We start from the raw sequence: 17,028 nt of genomic DNA on the forward strand, positions 1-17,028 counted from the left end.
GTGTATAATGTAATAGATGATTTAGAGGTAAAAGTTTTTGGATATTTTATTTATTTTATATGTGGAAATGTTCATATTTGTAAAGGGTAAATACTTTTTCGCGATCAGGTAATTTCATATATGTTCTTTTTACCGGGTTTAAAGATTGAGAAAATTGTCATGTATTTTTGTGAAATTTTTCTAATTTATGAGAAAAAAGCAGTGTACATGGATATAGTGAAGAGTGTGCGCAATGCCATTTTTGTGCAATTCTGGGATGTTATTTTAAGTAAAAATAAGTCGACGTGTACATGGTTTAGTGATATTTTAATTAAATGATAGTTATTTTGTGAATTTTATGTTTGTAGGAATTTGGTATACGTTTAAGTTGAAATAAACGTGCATGGAAATAATTTAAATATTTGATACTAAGTATTTGTAATGCTTGGGGTATGAATTCGTTGGTGACGTGTATAATGTAATAGATGATTTAGAGGTAAAAGTTTTTGGATATTTTATTTATTTTATATGTGGAAATGTTCATATTTGTAAAGGGTAAATACTTTTTCGCGATCAGGTAATTTCATATATGTTCTTTTTACCGGGTTTAAAGATTGAGAAAATTGTTATGTATTTTCGTGAAATTTTTCTAATTTATGAGAAAAAAGCAGTGTACATGGGTATAGCGAAGAGTGTGCGCAATGCCATTTTTGTGCAATTCTGGGATGTTTTTTTAAGTAAAAATAAGTCGCCGTGTACATGGTTTATGTGTATGTGTTATTTTGAAAAACGCGTAAGGAGTATGGTATTGTGCACTTTTTCCCAATTTTGCAGTGAATATTTGTCATGATTAAGCAGTTTTGTTTGATAAAATTTCTAGCATAAGTGTAATTCGGCTACTAGATTGTTGGAAGAAGTGTTCAGTAGATAAAAAGAAAAGAAACATGTCTTTGGCACCGGGGAAAAAAAAAATAGAGGGTTGCTGTAGGAGAGTTGGTCGCCAAATTTTCGCCAAAAAAACGCCAAGTTACCATGATGTAAAAATCAACCAAATTCTCCGTATTATGCAGACAACATATTCTAACTAAAACATTCAGCGATTCGCGAATGGCAAGGATTTGTTGTTTGGCGTTTTGCTCAGCTTAAAATTTTAGATACTATATTATTATTAAAACGTCAGTTACGTCCCTAATTACACGGTGTACTACTTCAAATACGCTGCAATGAAATATAATCTATAAAATTTATATGGAATATTAGTTAGTTCTACTGTTTCATCTGCATAGGAATATTTTGAAAATTTCTGAGAGGATGTTTTTGTCTTTCAAAGCAATTATCATGACAATGCATACGAATATTTTGAAAAATTTCTGGGAGGATGTTTCTGTCTTTCAAAGCAATTATCATGACAATGTTTGACGATCCGACATAACTATCTGAATAATTAAACACATATTCAGCAACATCCTTAAGCTATCAGAAGACGATAGTTAAATGAACAATTTGGTTCTAGCTAAATCTTACTTTCGCCGCGTGCTTTTCTTCATCTTTCTCCTCTTAGAACGACTTCTTGGGGAACTGTCAGAATCACTATTGTAACGTGGCATATCTGCGCGTAGCAAATATTTCACAAAAATTGATTGATTGCACTTCTGTTTAGACCTTAATCCTATACATACGTTAAAATTCCTTCGCAAGTAACTCTCATAGCATGAAGAATAGCACACTTTTTAATTATTTTAACTTTAAATTTGCTTTTACGTATATACATGTTTGTTAAAATTTAAATTTCATTCCTTGCAGCAATGGCGCAAACAACTTATTCTTTTGAATTTAAGCAAAGCAAGATAAACATACACACCGCCAAGTTTAGTTGTAGAGGAAAATACCATCGACCGATTCAAAAGGATATCATTAATTCTCCATTAAGCAACTTCCCATTTAGCCCTTTTGATAAATTAAATAAAATATTATTTAGGCTTATATTCACATATTTTAATTATTTGTGTGTTCTATTGAGAAAATAATAATTTTTAAAAGAGTAACAGAAGTAATGAAATGATTTATTAATTTTAATTAGGGTTATTTCATTTTAAAAACGTGAAAGTATGTATTATAAAGTTGACTAGTATTTTATTTTACGTCTTTGCAAAAATTCACATACATAATATTTTTTGGTAAGAAAATAATTTGGATTGTACTTGCTTAACGGTTGGCAACAACGATTAGCTTCATACTCGCATTGATGCGTGTGAAAAAGTGAAAGAATTTTGGTACCTTTTTCCCGGTATTATATTTTAGAAATAGTCATAAAATCTCATAAATTTCGAAACCATGGTAAGTATTATATAATTCCCACATTAATATATATTGTTATTATAAATACATTCAGTGGATGTTATCGGATATTATTCGGAGTGTGATTTTGTTGTTTTGTTGATACATTGTGTATTGGGTGTTAGATGTAGTTATGTGATATGAAGTAAATGTATGCTGTTTTTAGGCTGCTCACAAAACTTTCAAAATAAAGCAGAAGCTTGCTAAGAAGATGAAGCAAAATAGGCCTATACCACAGTGGATTAGGATGAAAACGGGAAATACAATCAGGTAAATATAACTGCTTAGTGTGGAAGTATGGTGCTTAATGCTGCAGTTGTGCTGTTCACATTAAAATTTATTGCTAATGTTCTGATTTCTGAATGTTTCAGTTGATAAACAATAACTTTTTCATATCGGGTACCTTATTACTGTAACAGGGTTTTTGCGCACTGATACGTAAGATGTATAATATAGCTTATTGATTTGATTAAATAGTCCATTATATAAATTTGTAGCTTTTTATAAAATTATATCATTCTGCTCTGAAAGTTTGCTAAGTTGCATTCGAACGGTATTAAGACCATTTAATTTCCTCGCGTTCTTATTAAATTGTAATTTGTCTTCCACTTGCATAATTTTGTGTAGGTAAGCATTTGTTTTGAATAAAAGTTTACAATCGGGTGCCCCCTTTTTTTTTGACGCCTAGGTCGGTGCCAGGAAGGCAAAATTTCAAGATGGCCGAAAGAAGTCAGAATTGCACAAACTCTGTGTCCATACACATCAATCTGTTTTCACTAAAAAAAAATCCTAGAATTGCACAAACTAGGCATTCACTGCCTTAAATTTGTCCATGTACACGTCAGTCTATTTTCATTGAAATAAAATCAGGAAGATAAAACAAAGTTAAAACTATCATGGTAACTAGAAGTGAGGTTTGCATCGGCAAAATTTAAAAAAAAGTTGTTAATCGAAGGAGCACCCAATTCTACACTGGACCATTGTTTTGTTGAGGAAAAATATTATGTAACTCTTTTTTGCTATTAAAGTTTGAAATTTTGTTTTTTGGATTTGATGGTGATTTTTCTGTAATTATATTTTTGGTATTGATTATTGCTTATTAGTACTGGGAAGCTTTAGAACTTAGACATTTTGGTGAAAATGTGCTTTAGCCCACTGCTTGGCGATTTTTTGAAAATCGCCAGTAAACGTTCTATAAACAAAGTTGCAAAGGCGGAGCTATGTGACGTATATAAATGGGTGGGACTAAGATTGTGACGTCACAATGTATTCTCTACAGATGTAGAAATAAGCATACTAAATTTTTTCTATTTCAAACTATTAAATACGGTAAGTGAATTGTAACAGTTATTAAAACTGTAAACAACGTCGCAGTCTCTCATACAGGGTGAATATTTTTAAGCTTTAGTATTTATACAAATAAAAACAGATTTTTTTAAAATTTTAATTTCATATTGCGGAACATTTTAACTTTATCATCTTTACAAAATTACCTTATTGCTACGTAACGACACTATCTCTTACATACTAGTAAGTAAACAATCTTCATTATTTTCTAAAAATTTTTAAGCTTTATATTAATAAAAAAGGGAAAATATTTATTATTGAATATCAACATCATACACAGTATTCATTTCCATGTTTCTTAAATTCCTAAACCACGTTCTATACTTTCGTATTAGAATTCTACTCATTAATAAATTTAAAAAATCTAATTTCTCACAATGAAAGAAAATAAGAAAATATTAAAAATAAGCAATTTTAAAAAGAAAAAATATTTTCACTTACCCTTTTCAGGAAAATAAAAAGTATTTTTGACAATGACAGCACGTTTCCCTTGCATTTTCAATAAAGTAATAAATTTACATGTACATTCACTCACCTCTCTCAGCATCACAGATAAATCCATAGCGATTGTTTATTTAACGAAATATATGCAGAAATATGGCAAAAACACACAGATAAAACCACTCGATTGATAACTACCACATAAGAACATTCAAACGGCAAATGAATTAACTGCTCAAATTACGAAGTAAAAATTCCAAAAGAAATCGTCTGCTTGGAAATTCTTTTTAACTGCAAGTATAGTTTTGAAAGAATAAATTATCGTCTGCTAATTGACAATTTGTTTTCGGACATTTGTGCTCTCTCCGAAGAAATTTATTCGTATCTAGTTATTAAACAGCGCTGTGAAAGCCATGGCTTTTCGATATCTAAAGCTACGATAGGTAATATTGTCAACGATAGGAAATTAAAAAAAAGACAACAAAAATATAATGAAATTATAAAACAAAATAAAATCTGAAATTTAAGATTTTACATTACGCCCCAAAGGTGCATTTTTTAACACTTTGCGTGTTACCTTTATTAATTAAATATAATGTTCTTCGCACTTAAACCGTAAAATTCAGTTCAATAGCAATATCAGAAAATAATTTTAAAATAAGCCTATCTTTAGATTTTCCGATACACAGTCTCGCGCGCTGGAGATAAAAATGTTTTTATCTGTAGAGCATTGTCATTGCTTGCTTTGAAATTCCTAAAACGATAATAAAACAAATTCCAAATTTCAAATTTGGGCTTCCAGATGCCCATATTCGCAGGAGGATGACGTTATTCTAAATTTGTAGTTTCTAGGTAACGTTGTTTTATCAAAATGAGGGAAACATGTATGCATTTATGAAGATTTTTAATCGTTTAATTCCTTTAAATATAATACAGTCAGATAATATTTGTTGGCCACAATTTGAAACATTGGCTACATTGGCTTTTCGCATGTACACATCGATCTATTTTCACTTAAAAAAAATCCCAGAATTGTACAAACTCGGCATCACGCACAACCTCCGTATTGCGCACCACATTGGCTTTGTCCATGTGCACATCTATTTATTTTCACTTAAAAAAAATCCCAGAATTGCACAAACTCGGCATCGCGTACCACATTGGCTTTGCCCATGTGCACATCGATCTATTTTCACTTAAAAAAATCTCAGAATTGCACAAACTCGGCATGGCGCACGGCATTGGCTTTGCCCATGTGCACACCGATCTATTTTCACTTAAAAAAACATCCCAGAATTGCACAAACGTGGCATCGCGCACAACCTCGGCATTGCGCACCACATCGGCTTTGCCCATGTGCACATCGATCTATTTTCACTTAAAAAAACATCCCAGAATTGCACAAACGCGGCATCGCGCACAACCTCGACATTGCGCACCACATCGGCTTTGCCCATGTGCACATCGATCTATTTTCACTTAAAAAAACATCCCAGAATTGCACAACCTCGGCATTGCGCACCAGATTGGCTTTGCCCATGTGCACATCGATCTATTTTCACTTAAAAAAAACCTCCCAGAATTGCACAAACTCGGCATCGCGCACAACGTCGGCATTGCGCACTACATTGGCTTTGCCCATGTACATATCGATCTATTTTCATTAAAAAAAAATCAGAGAATTGCACAACTTTAGCTTTTCCAATCTTCTAGGATTGAGCCAAAAAGAAATACAAAATATTAAAATAAGCAACTTTAAAACGAACCATACAAGAAAAATTTTTTTCACTTACCCTTTCAAAGAAAAATGTAAAGTCTTTTTGAGGGGTTTTATATATGAATTTATTTCAGGGGGAAACCCTTTTGGATCCCCCCTCATCTTTAAATAAATTTACAAACGTTTATACGCCGTTTCCGTAATATATGCAGAAAAAAAGGCTAAAACCCACAGGGGGGGAAACACTGGATTAAAAAAAGAAACCACATAAGAACATTCAAACCGCAACAGAATTAACAAGTAAACAAAGGGCGTTTTTTTTAACGTTTTGTGTGTTACATTTCTTTATCAAATAATGTTTTTTACACTTAAACCATAAAATTCAGTTCAACAGCAATATCGCAAAATAATTTTAAAATAAGCATATCTTTAGAATTTCTGATACACAGTTTTGCGCTCTGCACGTAAAAATGATTTTTTTTTTTTAGTCCAAAAAGGCAATTTGCCCTGAAGGACTATTGTTTTCGTTTTGCGATTTTGCGTTGAAACCTTTAAAAGGCTGTATCACTTTTCAAATCGTTGCCACCAAATATTATCGCCCTGTATTATATCTGAAGAAATTAAATAAACATAAAAAATCTGAAAGGTTTCAGATTAACTTTTTGTGGGTTACCTTTATTTATTAAATATCATGTTCCTTAAACCATAAAATTCAGTTCAGTAGCAATGTCGCAAAATAATTTTAAAATGAACATATCTTTAGAAATTCCGATACACAGTTCCGCGCCAGCTGAAGATAAAAAGGTCCCCCCCCCCATTGTAGAGTGTTGCCATTGCTCGCTTTTAAATCGTTGATTTTTTTACTCAAAAATTTGTTAAAGTTTTACAAAATCTGCATTCGATAATAAAACAAATTCCAAATTTCAAATTTGGTCTTCCACATGCCCATATTCGTAGGAGGATTACGTCATTCAAAACTCCATGGCTCTATGTACCATTGTTTTATCACAATGCGAGAAATAGACATACATTTATGCAGATTTTTCATTATTTAATTTCTTCAAATATAATGCAAGGCTCTAGTATTTGGTGGCAACAGCTTGAAAAGTGAAACGGACATTTATAGTGATTCAACGCACAATCGCAAAACGAAAACAATAGTCCTTCAGGGACAAAGCCCCTTTGGACTAATGAAGAATCTACATAAATGTAATATGTTTCTGGCACTGTGATAAAAACAGCGGTACCTAGAGCCATCAAAATTTGACTAACGTAATTTTCCATAGAATATGGGCATGTGGAAGCCCTAATTTGAATTTGAAACATTTTATTATTGATTTCATATTTAGTAACACTTCAACGAATTTTTGATTAAAACACTAAACGATTTCAAAGCGAGAAATGGCAACACTTCAACGAATTTTTGATTAAAACACTAAATGATTTCAAAGCGAGAAATCGCAGCATTGTACAGAAAAACATTTTTATCTCCAGCGCGTGAGACTGCGTATCGGAAAATCTAAAGATAAGCTCAAAATTTATTTTGCTATATTGCTCTTGAACTGAATTTTAGGGTTTAAGTGCGAAGGACATGATATTTAATAAATAAAGATAACACAAAATGTTAAAAAAACTCCCCTTTGGACGTAATTTAAAACCTTTCAGATTTTCATTTCTCTCTTGCTTTTCTTTCTTTTTATTATTATTTTTTTCCAGTATTGTGTTGCAGTTGCTCGCTTTGAAATCTTTGAGTTTGCTAATAAACATTTCGTTCAAGTTTTACAAAATAACAATCAGATAATAAAAAAAATTCCAAGTTTGGGGTTCCAGATGCCCATATTAGGTTGGAAACGTATGTTATTCAAAATTTGATGGCTCTAGGTACCGTTGTTTTATCACAATGCGAGAAACATTTATGCAGATTTTTCAATATTTAATTTCTTTAAATATAACACAGGGCGATAACATTTAGTGGCAACAGAATAACAACACAGCTTCAAAACATCGGGTTAGCCATGCTGGCGCGTTTATTGCCCATTGAAAAACAATCGTCAAGCAGTGGGCTAAACCGCATTTTAACCGACATTTTCAGTAAAAATTATTTAATTTGACCTGTGCCCTTAAGTGCAATTCAAAGGCTTGAGAATTTGATGTTCATTTATATTTAGATAATTAAAGACAAACAATTAATTGTATATTTCAAAATGGACAATGCACTGGAGGGGATAGTCAGTTAAACAAGAAAACCAATTTCAGAAGTCGTTGCATGTATCTACCGTACTACATGTGGTGTATTATTCTTTGTAAATATTTATATTCTTTTAAGACTGGTCTAAAGGAATTTTTAAGCCATTCTAGATTCACCTGTGTCGTATCATACTTAAAGATCAAAATGTAGAATTTTTTTATAGCAAAAAAATTTCAGCTCTAGTGTAGAATTCTGTGCCCCTCCGATTAGCGACAATTTTTTAAAAATTTTGGCTATGAAACCTCACTTCTGGTTACCATTATAGTTTCAACTTTGTTTTACCTTCCTGATTTTATTTAAATGAAAATAGATTGATGTGTACATGGACAAATTTAAGGCAGTGTGCATTGCCTAGTTTGTGCAATTCTAGGATTTTTTTTTTTTTTAAGTGAAAACAGGTCGATGTGTACATGGACACAGAGTTTGTGTAGTTCTTTGACTTCTTATTTTGGTTTGTGTAGCGGCCATCTAAGATTGTGCCTTCCTGACACCGATCTTGGCGTCAAAAAAGAATCGCCAAGAAACAAGGGACACCCAATTGTAAACTTCTACCAAAATTTCTTGTATTTCAAATTCAGTGTTTTCTTATCACAGTCCAGCTCCAAGTTTTGCATCTGTGATTCTGGTGTTTTAATCTGTGTAAAGTACTGTTAAGCTACTTTAACTCAAGCATCTTGTGTTGCTTTTGTATATGCTTAACTGCATTGATGTATTATCTCTTTTCAGGTTTAGTGTGATAGTTCTGCATATGTGACGGATCTGTTTTAATAATTTAAATTTAAAAAGGCAGAGTTGTAGAATTACCTTCAATGGCAGAAGTGTCTTGTATTTAAAAGGTTCTGTTAACAGTGGTATGACAGCCCTTATAAAGTCACAAGATTTTTTCCGACGTGATTTATATTTTATCCCTTCTTTACTAAAATATTCTGTTAAATGGAAATTCAGGAAAACAAGTAATTGTGCAAATTAAGTTAAGAGAAGCTATTTGAATAAAGTTATTCATGAGTAGATCTAAAAAGTCTGATTATTCAGATGAAGTTTCTGGGTATCTCTAGGGCATAGATTTTTGGCTGGAAATTTTCAATTTGGTGTTTGTAAGAACAATTGAATTTTTCGGTAAATATAGAAATCGCGAATGAAAACTTTGTGCTTATTATGCATAACACCTTTTGAAAAGTCATCAGCCGTGGGAGACTAATTTTTCACCAAACTAAAATTAAAATGCAAAAGGCCACAGCCATTTCCATAAATGATTGTGTACTAAGAACAGTATTAAAAAGCAACTAACTAAAAACATTAAAAAATGCAAGAAATATCCTTAATAAAACGTCTTTTTTTATTGCTTTTCGCATGTACATAACAGTCTGTTTTAATTAAAAAAATTTACTACATTACGGAAACGTATTGTGCACAGCGTGGCATTATGGACACTGTTGATTCTACCTCTATAGACAACTGTGTTTTTTTAAAGAAACATGAGAATTTTATAATTTTGACATTATGCATGCTTTTGTTTTCCCATGTGCACTGCAATCTGTCTTCACTTGGCATTGGCACATAATTTTTATCCTTTAGAATTTGATTGTTTATAAACGATCCATAAAATTCGATTATTCATTTGATTGTTTAGTGTAGCTTCATGGAATGCAGGTTCTAGCATTCTGTAATGTTAGGTTAAATGCCATATTTCTGAAGAAATAAGAATTGTTTCATCGTCCAAGAAACTAGAGTACCATTCAAATTCTGTTTTAGGTAAAATAATGCACTTGAAACAATAAAAACAAAAATGAAATTGGAAATGTGGTCTTGGGGGGGATCAAGGTCCATCTGCTGTGCATATGCTCTCGTAAGTGAGTTGGCACATAAATGCATTTTGATGTCATGGCTTGCTCTGCTGGTATAGGCCAGCCCTGGATCAATGCCAGCAGAGTATTGCCTCGGAGCCGGGTGGCTGTATTACATGCGTATCTCTAATGCGTAAATATTTTAATTTTTTGTACCTTTCTATACATATACATCATTCTCGTGTATATCATTAAAGAACAACATGTATAATTTTTTTATAGCAAAGAAATTTTCTTGTTATTTCTAATTCAATATATTATCACAGTCCAGCTCCAAGTTTTGCATCAAAGTGCGATTCTTGGCGTTTTAATCTGTGTAAAGTATCGTTAAGCTACTTTAACTGAAGCATCTTGTGTTGTTTTTGTACATGCTTAACTACATTGATGTTATTATCTCCGTTGAGGTTTATGATAGTTTTGTATATGTGTAAGATCAGTTTTCTTAATTTAACCCTTAGAAATCTGAAGCCTTTGTTAACCTGTCCAAACCTTAATTTTGAGCAGCAGTCAGTAGGTACAGAGGGAGTTGCACACATTTCCCCTTGACACGTGAGAAAAGAGGAAAGTACCAGACACAGCAGATTGTTTTCATAGCAGAATGATTAACTTAATGCTAAAATATATCAACCCTAATAAATATCTATATTAAATCAATTTTAAAAAATTCAGGTAAATAGTTGATTATGTATGCATTCAGAAATAATTTTGGCCTTCTGGAGGAATAAGGTAGAATTTATTGAAGGTATTCTTTGTTTTGTGATTGTAGTTGGCTAGTCTTGGTGATTTTCTTTCACACTTATTCTTGTCGCAAAAGTTCTCATCAAGTAATAATTTTAATTGTTGCTTATTTTCCATGTCAGGTGTATACAAACAGGCCGACATGAATATTCCCAGGTGGGTGAAAGCACCTGTCTATGTCAATGGCCTCGGGCACCTAATTTATGAATAGAACAAATTTGACTTTTTCTTTGGTGTGTGTGTGATCAAAGGACACATTGGGATTCATTCGAGGGTATCTTCTCCTTTAGCTGTTGCAAAATTTTCTTTGCAACAGATATTAAGTGATCCCGTGATGCAAAGAATGATATACGCTAATGAGCCAAATCATTATGACTATCTCCACATTTTTCAATGAACTCCCTGGATAACAGGGAGGGCATGTGAGTAAGTGAGAAGGTATTTAACTACTGCTGGAGAAGATAGGAAATCATTTTTGTACTTTTGCGAGTGATGGGGAAAGGGCTGCTGATCTAAGTGAATTTGATATAGGCTCAAAGGCTCAGAACGATTATCTCTGAAACTACATGACTGGTAGATTGTTCACAATCTACAGTTGTTAATATTTATGTGAAGTGGCTAAATGACAGTGAAACCAGAATTAGACGCCAAGGTGTTGGACATCCGCGCGTCATCAAAGAAAAAGGACATCGGAAACTATCCCACTTTGTACAGAAAAATCATCAAAGAGTGGTTCAGCTGCCAGCCCATTCAATGTAGGTCTAAGTGCAAGCATTTGGAATTTGGTGAACACTCTTAGATATGGGATTGTGCAAGCAGATGTCCAACTTGTATACCTCTGTATACTAAGCATCATTATCAACTACAGTTACAGTGAGCGCAACCGTGAATAAGTGAAAGACAGTTGCCTGGTACTCTTAAGTGACTTAAGCTTCTGGTATTGCTTTTCTACATAACTACTTGAGAATATTTTTTTGCTTTGAGGTAATGTGATATTTTGTTCTGTGTACTGAATCTCTTTCATGTGTTTAAATTTATTAAGGCTAAGTAGAATTACCCTCAGAAAGCAGAATTGAATTGCTTTCTCTCTTTGAATGATGCCTCAAAAGCAGTTATTTATATTTGAAGACTGCAAAAAATTCTTAATATAAGCATGTTATATGTCCTCTGCACACTTTAATTACACTGGCATGTTTTTGTAAATGTGCCATCTAAGTTCATTAGGTCAAAGGCACGTTTGATCTGAAGGACTATTATTTTTGCCATTTTACGTAGATTCACTTTTCAAACTGTTGCCACCAAATATTATTAAGCCCTTAAAGCACCCCCTTAAATTTTAACCCCTTAAAGTACAAGTTTTTTCGAGAAAACTGCTAAAAATGATTGGCAGAAAATGAATATATTGGTATAGTGTATGTTATTTTTTATTTGTTCTAGTTATTATTTGATTTGTACTAATTTGATACAGTCAAAAGTCGTTAATCCGGACTCGTCGGGACTTCAGCGATTCCGGATTATAGATCATCAGTTTAAATCTTGTAAAATGGCATGAAAAAATTATAAAATTAAAAACATGAAACCGTAATTTACGAAATAAAGAATGATCTAAAGTGTATCAAAATTTACAAAAAAAAAGCTTAATATTTATTTGTTTACTTTATTAAACATTTCTTTCAATGTAAGTTGTGATAATGCATTCTCTTTAATACTATAAACATACATAATTTCTTGTTCAGTTACAAAGTTCTGCTGTTCAAGTCCTATAATTGCTGTGTGGAGAATAGAGAATACCCTAATTTGTCAATCAAAATTTTTTTGTTTTCAATAACCTCTGTGACTTTCTTGGAGGCATTTGATTTAAATCATATCAAAGACAGAGTATATCGAAATGAAATGCTACATTTAGTAAGCAATTATGAGCCAAATAAAATAAAAACATCTGCCCTGAAGATAAGGATAGTGCTGACAGATCAACTTCCAATTCATTGCCAGTGTTAAAGATAAACAAAGTTTAGATAAACAAGCGTTAAAGTTTAGATAAACAAAGGATATGCCTTTATCCATTTTTTTCAGCAATTCCACTTTTTGTTTAATGGACTCCGAAACATACTTTCGCTTTGTAGATCTGTTACATATTAGTAAATATAAAACGGAAATTCTATTTGACATAATTGAAAGTTCAAACTTAATTTTATAAAATTGCTCTAACAGTCTGCAAGAAATAATAAGCTGGATCCAATTCGAAGATTAAGGAACAATGCAATCTGCAACATTAACTGAAATAGATAATTAGAGCTTAGCTTATACGCGCATTCGTAAACCTATTTTGTGCACGTGCACACGCAAATTCGCAGCCGTATAGGTCTTATGCGCATGCGCAGAAAGTTTGTAGCTTTGAGGTCCGAATTAATAACTTTTGACTGTACAAATTTCTTGCTACACCCAAAATCTCATCATCATCATCATTATCTTCAGATTCACTTTTATCACTCAAGAGATAATAACTTTCATCGCTGAAACTTTCTGATAAATTGGCATATTCAAAATTGCAATTTGCTTTATATCAGATAACTTTTTCTAAATAAGTTACCAAAAACACTTAGTAAAATTTAACTTGTGTATAACTGTTTACTTCAATGAAATAAACATAAATAAAAATGGGTACATTACCTTTTTCCACACTAAACAACTGCTTTATAACAAAGAATTCCTAATAAACTTATAGCTAATCATCAAAATGCACCACTTTGTTTACACACACATACAAAATTCTGCATAGTGCTGCCCTCTAAGATAAATAAGTAATTATTATATATCCTATATATTTTTACTAATACGGATCTCAGACTGCCATTAAAAATAAAATAATGCGAGATACAAAATAAGCCGTGTAACACGTGGAATTTTGCCGGTAACTTTAGTCTGTGTCAGACACGGGCAAATGCGTTAAGGGGTTAAAGAAATTGATGAAGTATCTGCATAAATGTATGTATGTTTCTCGCATTGTGATAAAACAACGGTACCTAGAACCATCAAATTTGAATAACATAACCCTTCTGTGAATATAGCCATTTGGAATTTGTTTTATTATCTATTTCATATTTTGTAAAGCATTTACGAGTTTTTGATTTAAGAAACTCGACAATTTCAAAGCAAGCAATGGCAAAACTGTACGGTTAGAAAAAGATTATCTCCAGAGAGCGAGACTGTGTATCTAAAATTCTAAGAAACATTAAAAAAAAAATTTCCTTTTGGCATAATGTGAAACCTGAAAACTTTCAGATTCTTTTATTTCTAATATTATTCCAGTAGAGGTTCATTTTGGAAATTTTGCTAACTTGGTAAAATTAACATCGATTTGAATTGAATTATTTTCTATCACAGGCCTTATACCAAGATTTGCTTCCTAGTGTGATTGTTGGATTTTTGTCTGTGTAAAGTAGTGTTTAGTTACTTGAACTTGAACATCTTGTGTGGTTTTTGAATGTAACTTAACTACCTTCTGTGAGAGAATTTTCTCTCAGGAGGCAGTATTGAATTGTTTCGCACGTCAAATTTTGTATCAGAGTGCTGTTTTTCGTATAGAAAGTGTGTGTAAAGTGCACTTAATTTAAGCATCTAAGTTTCTTTTGTATTTAATAACAGTGGCATGTTTTTCGTTAGGGTACATGCAAGCTCATATTTAGTCAAATATGTTTGCAAAGGAAAAAATTTAGGAAATTTTCTTCCATGCTAAAATTTACGTAGATATATCATTTATCATCACAGGCCATATCCCAAGTTTTGCATCCTAGAGTGATTCTTGGTACCAATCTGTGTAAAGGATCGTTGAGTGACTAACATAAGCATCTTGTTTTGCTTTTGTGTGTAACTTAACTACATGAAAATTTTTTCCCTGGAGCTAATGTGATATTTAAGTCTGTGTATCTAATCTGTTTCAAGTGTTAATGTATCCAGGATAAGTAGAATTACCTTCTATGAGACAGAATTTTCTTGCATTTGGATAGCAGTACTGATTTATTTTTGTTAATTTAGGCTTCTTGTGTTACCCTAAATTAACATTTAAGTCTTTTATACAAGTTTCGTTTCCTAGTGTGATTCTTGGTTGATTGTCTGTGTAAAGTACTGTTATTTTAAGTATTTTGTGTTGCTTTTGTGCATACTTAACTGCATAAAAATATATTTTCCTTTGAGCTAATGTACTATTTTAGTCTGTGCCCTTCTGAAAGGGACAGAATTTCTTACACTTAAAGCAAAATTGAATTGTTCCCTCATCTTTCAATTTTGTCTCAAAAGCGTTTTTTTACATTGTAATCCGGGCAAAGCCTGCGAGTTAATTTAAGCATATTGTGTGCCTTCTTCATGTATTTAATTACATTGGCATGTTTTTGTAACTTTGACATCTAAGTTATTAGCCGAAAGGACTGTTCGCTCAGAAGGACTAATCTAATTTTTGGCATTTTGCGTTAATTCACTTTTCAACTTGTTGCCACCAAATATTATCGACCTGTGTTATATTCAAAGAAATTAAATAATGAAGAATCTGCATAAATGTATGTAAGTTTCTTGCATTGTGAGAAAACAACAGTTGTTAGAGCCATCAAATTTTGAATAATGTAATCCTCCTCCGAATATGGGCATCTGGAAGCCCAAATTTTGAATTTGTTTTATTATGTGTTTCATATTTTGTAAAGCATTTATGAGTTTTTGATTAGGAAACTTAACGATTTCAAAGCAAGCAATGGCAAAACTGTAGGAGAAAAAAATTTTTATCTCCAGCGCGTAAAAATATTTTGGAAATTCTAATGATATGCTTGTTTAAAAATTATTTTGAGATATTGCTGTTGAATTAAATTTTATGGTTTAGGTGCAAAGAGCATGATATTTGACAAGTAAAGCTTACACAGAAAACATTAAAAAAAAAAAAAAAAAAAACTTTGTGCGTAATGGAAAAGCTGAAGGCCCAGATTTTTTTGATATCTAATATTATTCCAGTAAAGTTTCTTTTTGAAGATTTGCTAGCCTGGTAAAATTAACATCGATTTGATAGAGAAAATTGAATTATTTTCTATCACAGGTTACATCCCAAGTTTGGCTTCGTAGTGTCATTCTTGGTTTCAATCTGTGTAAAGTACTGTTTAGTTACTTGAACTTAAACATCTTTTATTGTTTTTGAATGTAACTTAACTACATGAAAATATTCTTTTCTTTGAGCTAAGGTGATATTTTAATCTGTGTATGAATGTCTTTGAAGTGTTTAAGTTTATTAAGGCTAATTTGTAGAATTACCTTCTATGAGAGAGAATTTTCTCACAGCAGGCAGTATTAATTTTTCTTCACCCCGAATTTTATATCAGATGACTGTTTTTCGAATCGAAAGTGTGTGTAAAGTGCTCTTAAATTAAGCATCCAATTTTCTTTTGTATTTTATAACAGTGGCATGTTTTTTGCTAATGTAATGTGTACGTCTATATTTAATCAGATGTGTTGCCAATGTTTGTGAAGGCTAATTTAAGAAATTTTCTTCCATGCTAAAATTTACATAAATATATTCAAATTTGAATTATTTATCATCACAGGCTATTTTCCAAGTTTGCATCCTAGAGTGATTCTTGGTAGAAGTTTGTGTAAAGAGCCGTTAAGTGACTTAAGCATCTTGTCTTGCTTTCGTGTGCTAGACGAAAATATTTTTTCTTCGAGCTAATGTGGTATTTTAGTCTGTGTATCTAATCTCTTTCAAGCGTTAATTTATCCAGGCTAAGTAGAATTACCTTCTGTGAGAGAATTTTCTTGCATTTAGATAGTACTGATTTGTTTCCTCATCTTCAAATTTTGAAAAGACTTGTTAACGTTAGCTTCTTGTGTTGCTTTCGTATGTTTAATTACAGTGGCATGTTTTTTTTTTTTTTTTTTTTTTTTTTTGAGTGACATCTTAAGTGTATTTATGTCAAATATTTAGTGAATGCGAATTCGAAATTTTCTCCCTTGGTAAATTAACATTGATATGATATTATTATAAAATTAACGTGTGATAGATGGCTAGATGAATTTAGGACTTTAAGGGAAAAAAAAGCAAGGTAACTTTATGTACATCTTATTGTTTACATAAAAACTTTGACAGAAATAAGTGATGTAAGATGCATAAAACATAATAGTACTACAAAACAATGATACTCTAATTAGCAATTTGTAGGACAGGCAATGAGACATTATTTAGCCATCTCATTAAACAAGCTCTTTAACTGTATCAGATCTTCTGTGGTATCAGCTGCTGCACTGAACTCTGCCTGTTGTCGAATTGGATATTGTCTCCTGTGGCTTGCTTTGCCACGTAATTGCACCTTCACCATAGAAAAAAACATGTTTGAGACCTGCGT

General features: G+C 32.0%; 2 protein-coding genes across 3 annotated transcripts in view; one reads left to right on the forward strand and one right to left on the reverse strand.

Moving 5' to 3' along the window:
- The window catches only part of LOC118196197 (uncharacterized), a 33,484-nt gene extending 31,646 nt beyond the window's left edge, over positions 1-1,838 (reverse strand). The window contains exon 1 of one of the 2 annotated variants that reach the window (XM_035367614.2): positions 1,504-1,838. In XM_035367614.2, the coding sequence (XP_035223505.1) occupies positions 1,504-1,586 (83 nt within the window). In that variant the 5' untranslated portion in view covers positions 1,587-1,838. The remainder of the gene's footprint in view (positions 1-1,503) is intronic. The other variant, XM_035367613.2, reaches the window with a different exon arrangement.
- Positions 1,839-2,159: 321 nt separating this feature from the next.
- Positions 2,160-17,028, forward strand: part of RpL39 (ribosomal protein L39) — a 40,204-nt gene continuing 25,335 nt past the window's right edge. The window contains exons 1-2 of the mRNA XM_085812279.1: positions 2,160-2,316; positions 2,483-2,586. Of these exons, the coding sequence (XP_085668405.1) occupies positions 2,314-2,316; positions 2,483-2,586 (107 nt within the window). The 5' untranslated portion in view covers positions 2,160-2,313. The remainder of the gene's footprint in view (positions 2,317-2,482; positions 2,587-17,028) is intronic.

Source organism: Stegodyphus dumicola, chromosome 1 (assembly GCF_044657685.1).
Source record: "Stegodyphus dumicola isolate Sdum_Otavi_A_Nest chromosome 1, ASM4465768v1".
Taxonomy (NCBI): Eukaryota; Metazoa; Arthropoda; class Arachnida; order Araneae; family Eresidae; genus Stegodyphus; species Stegodyphus dumicola.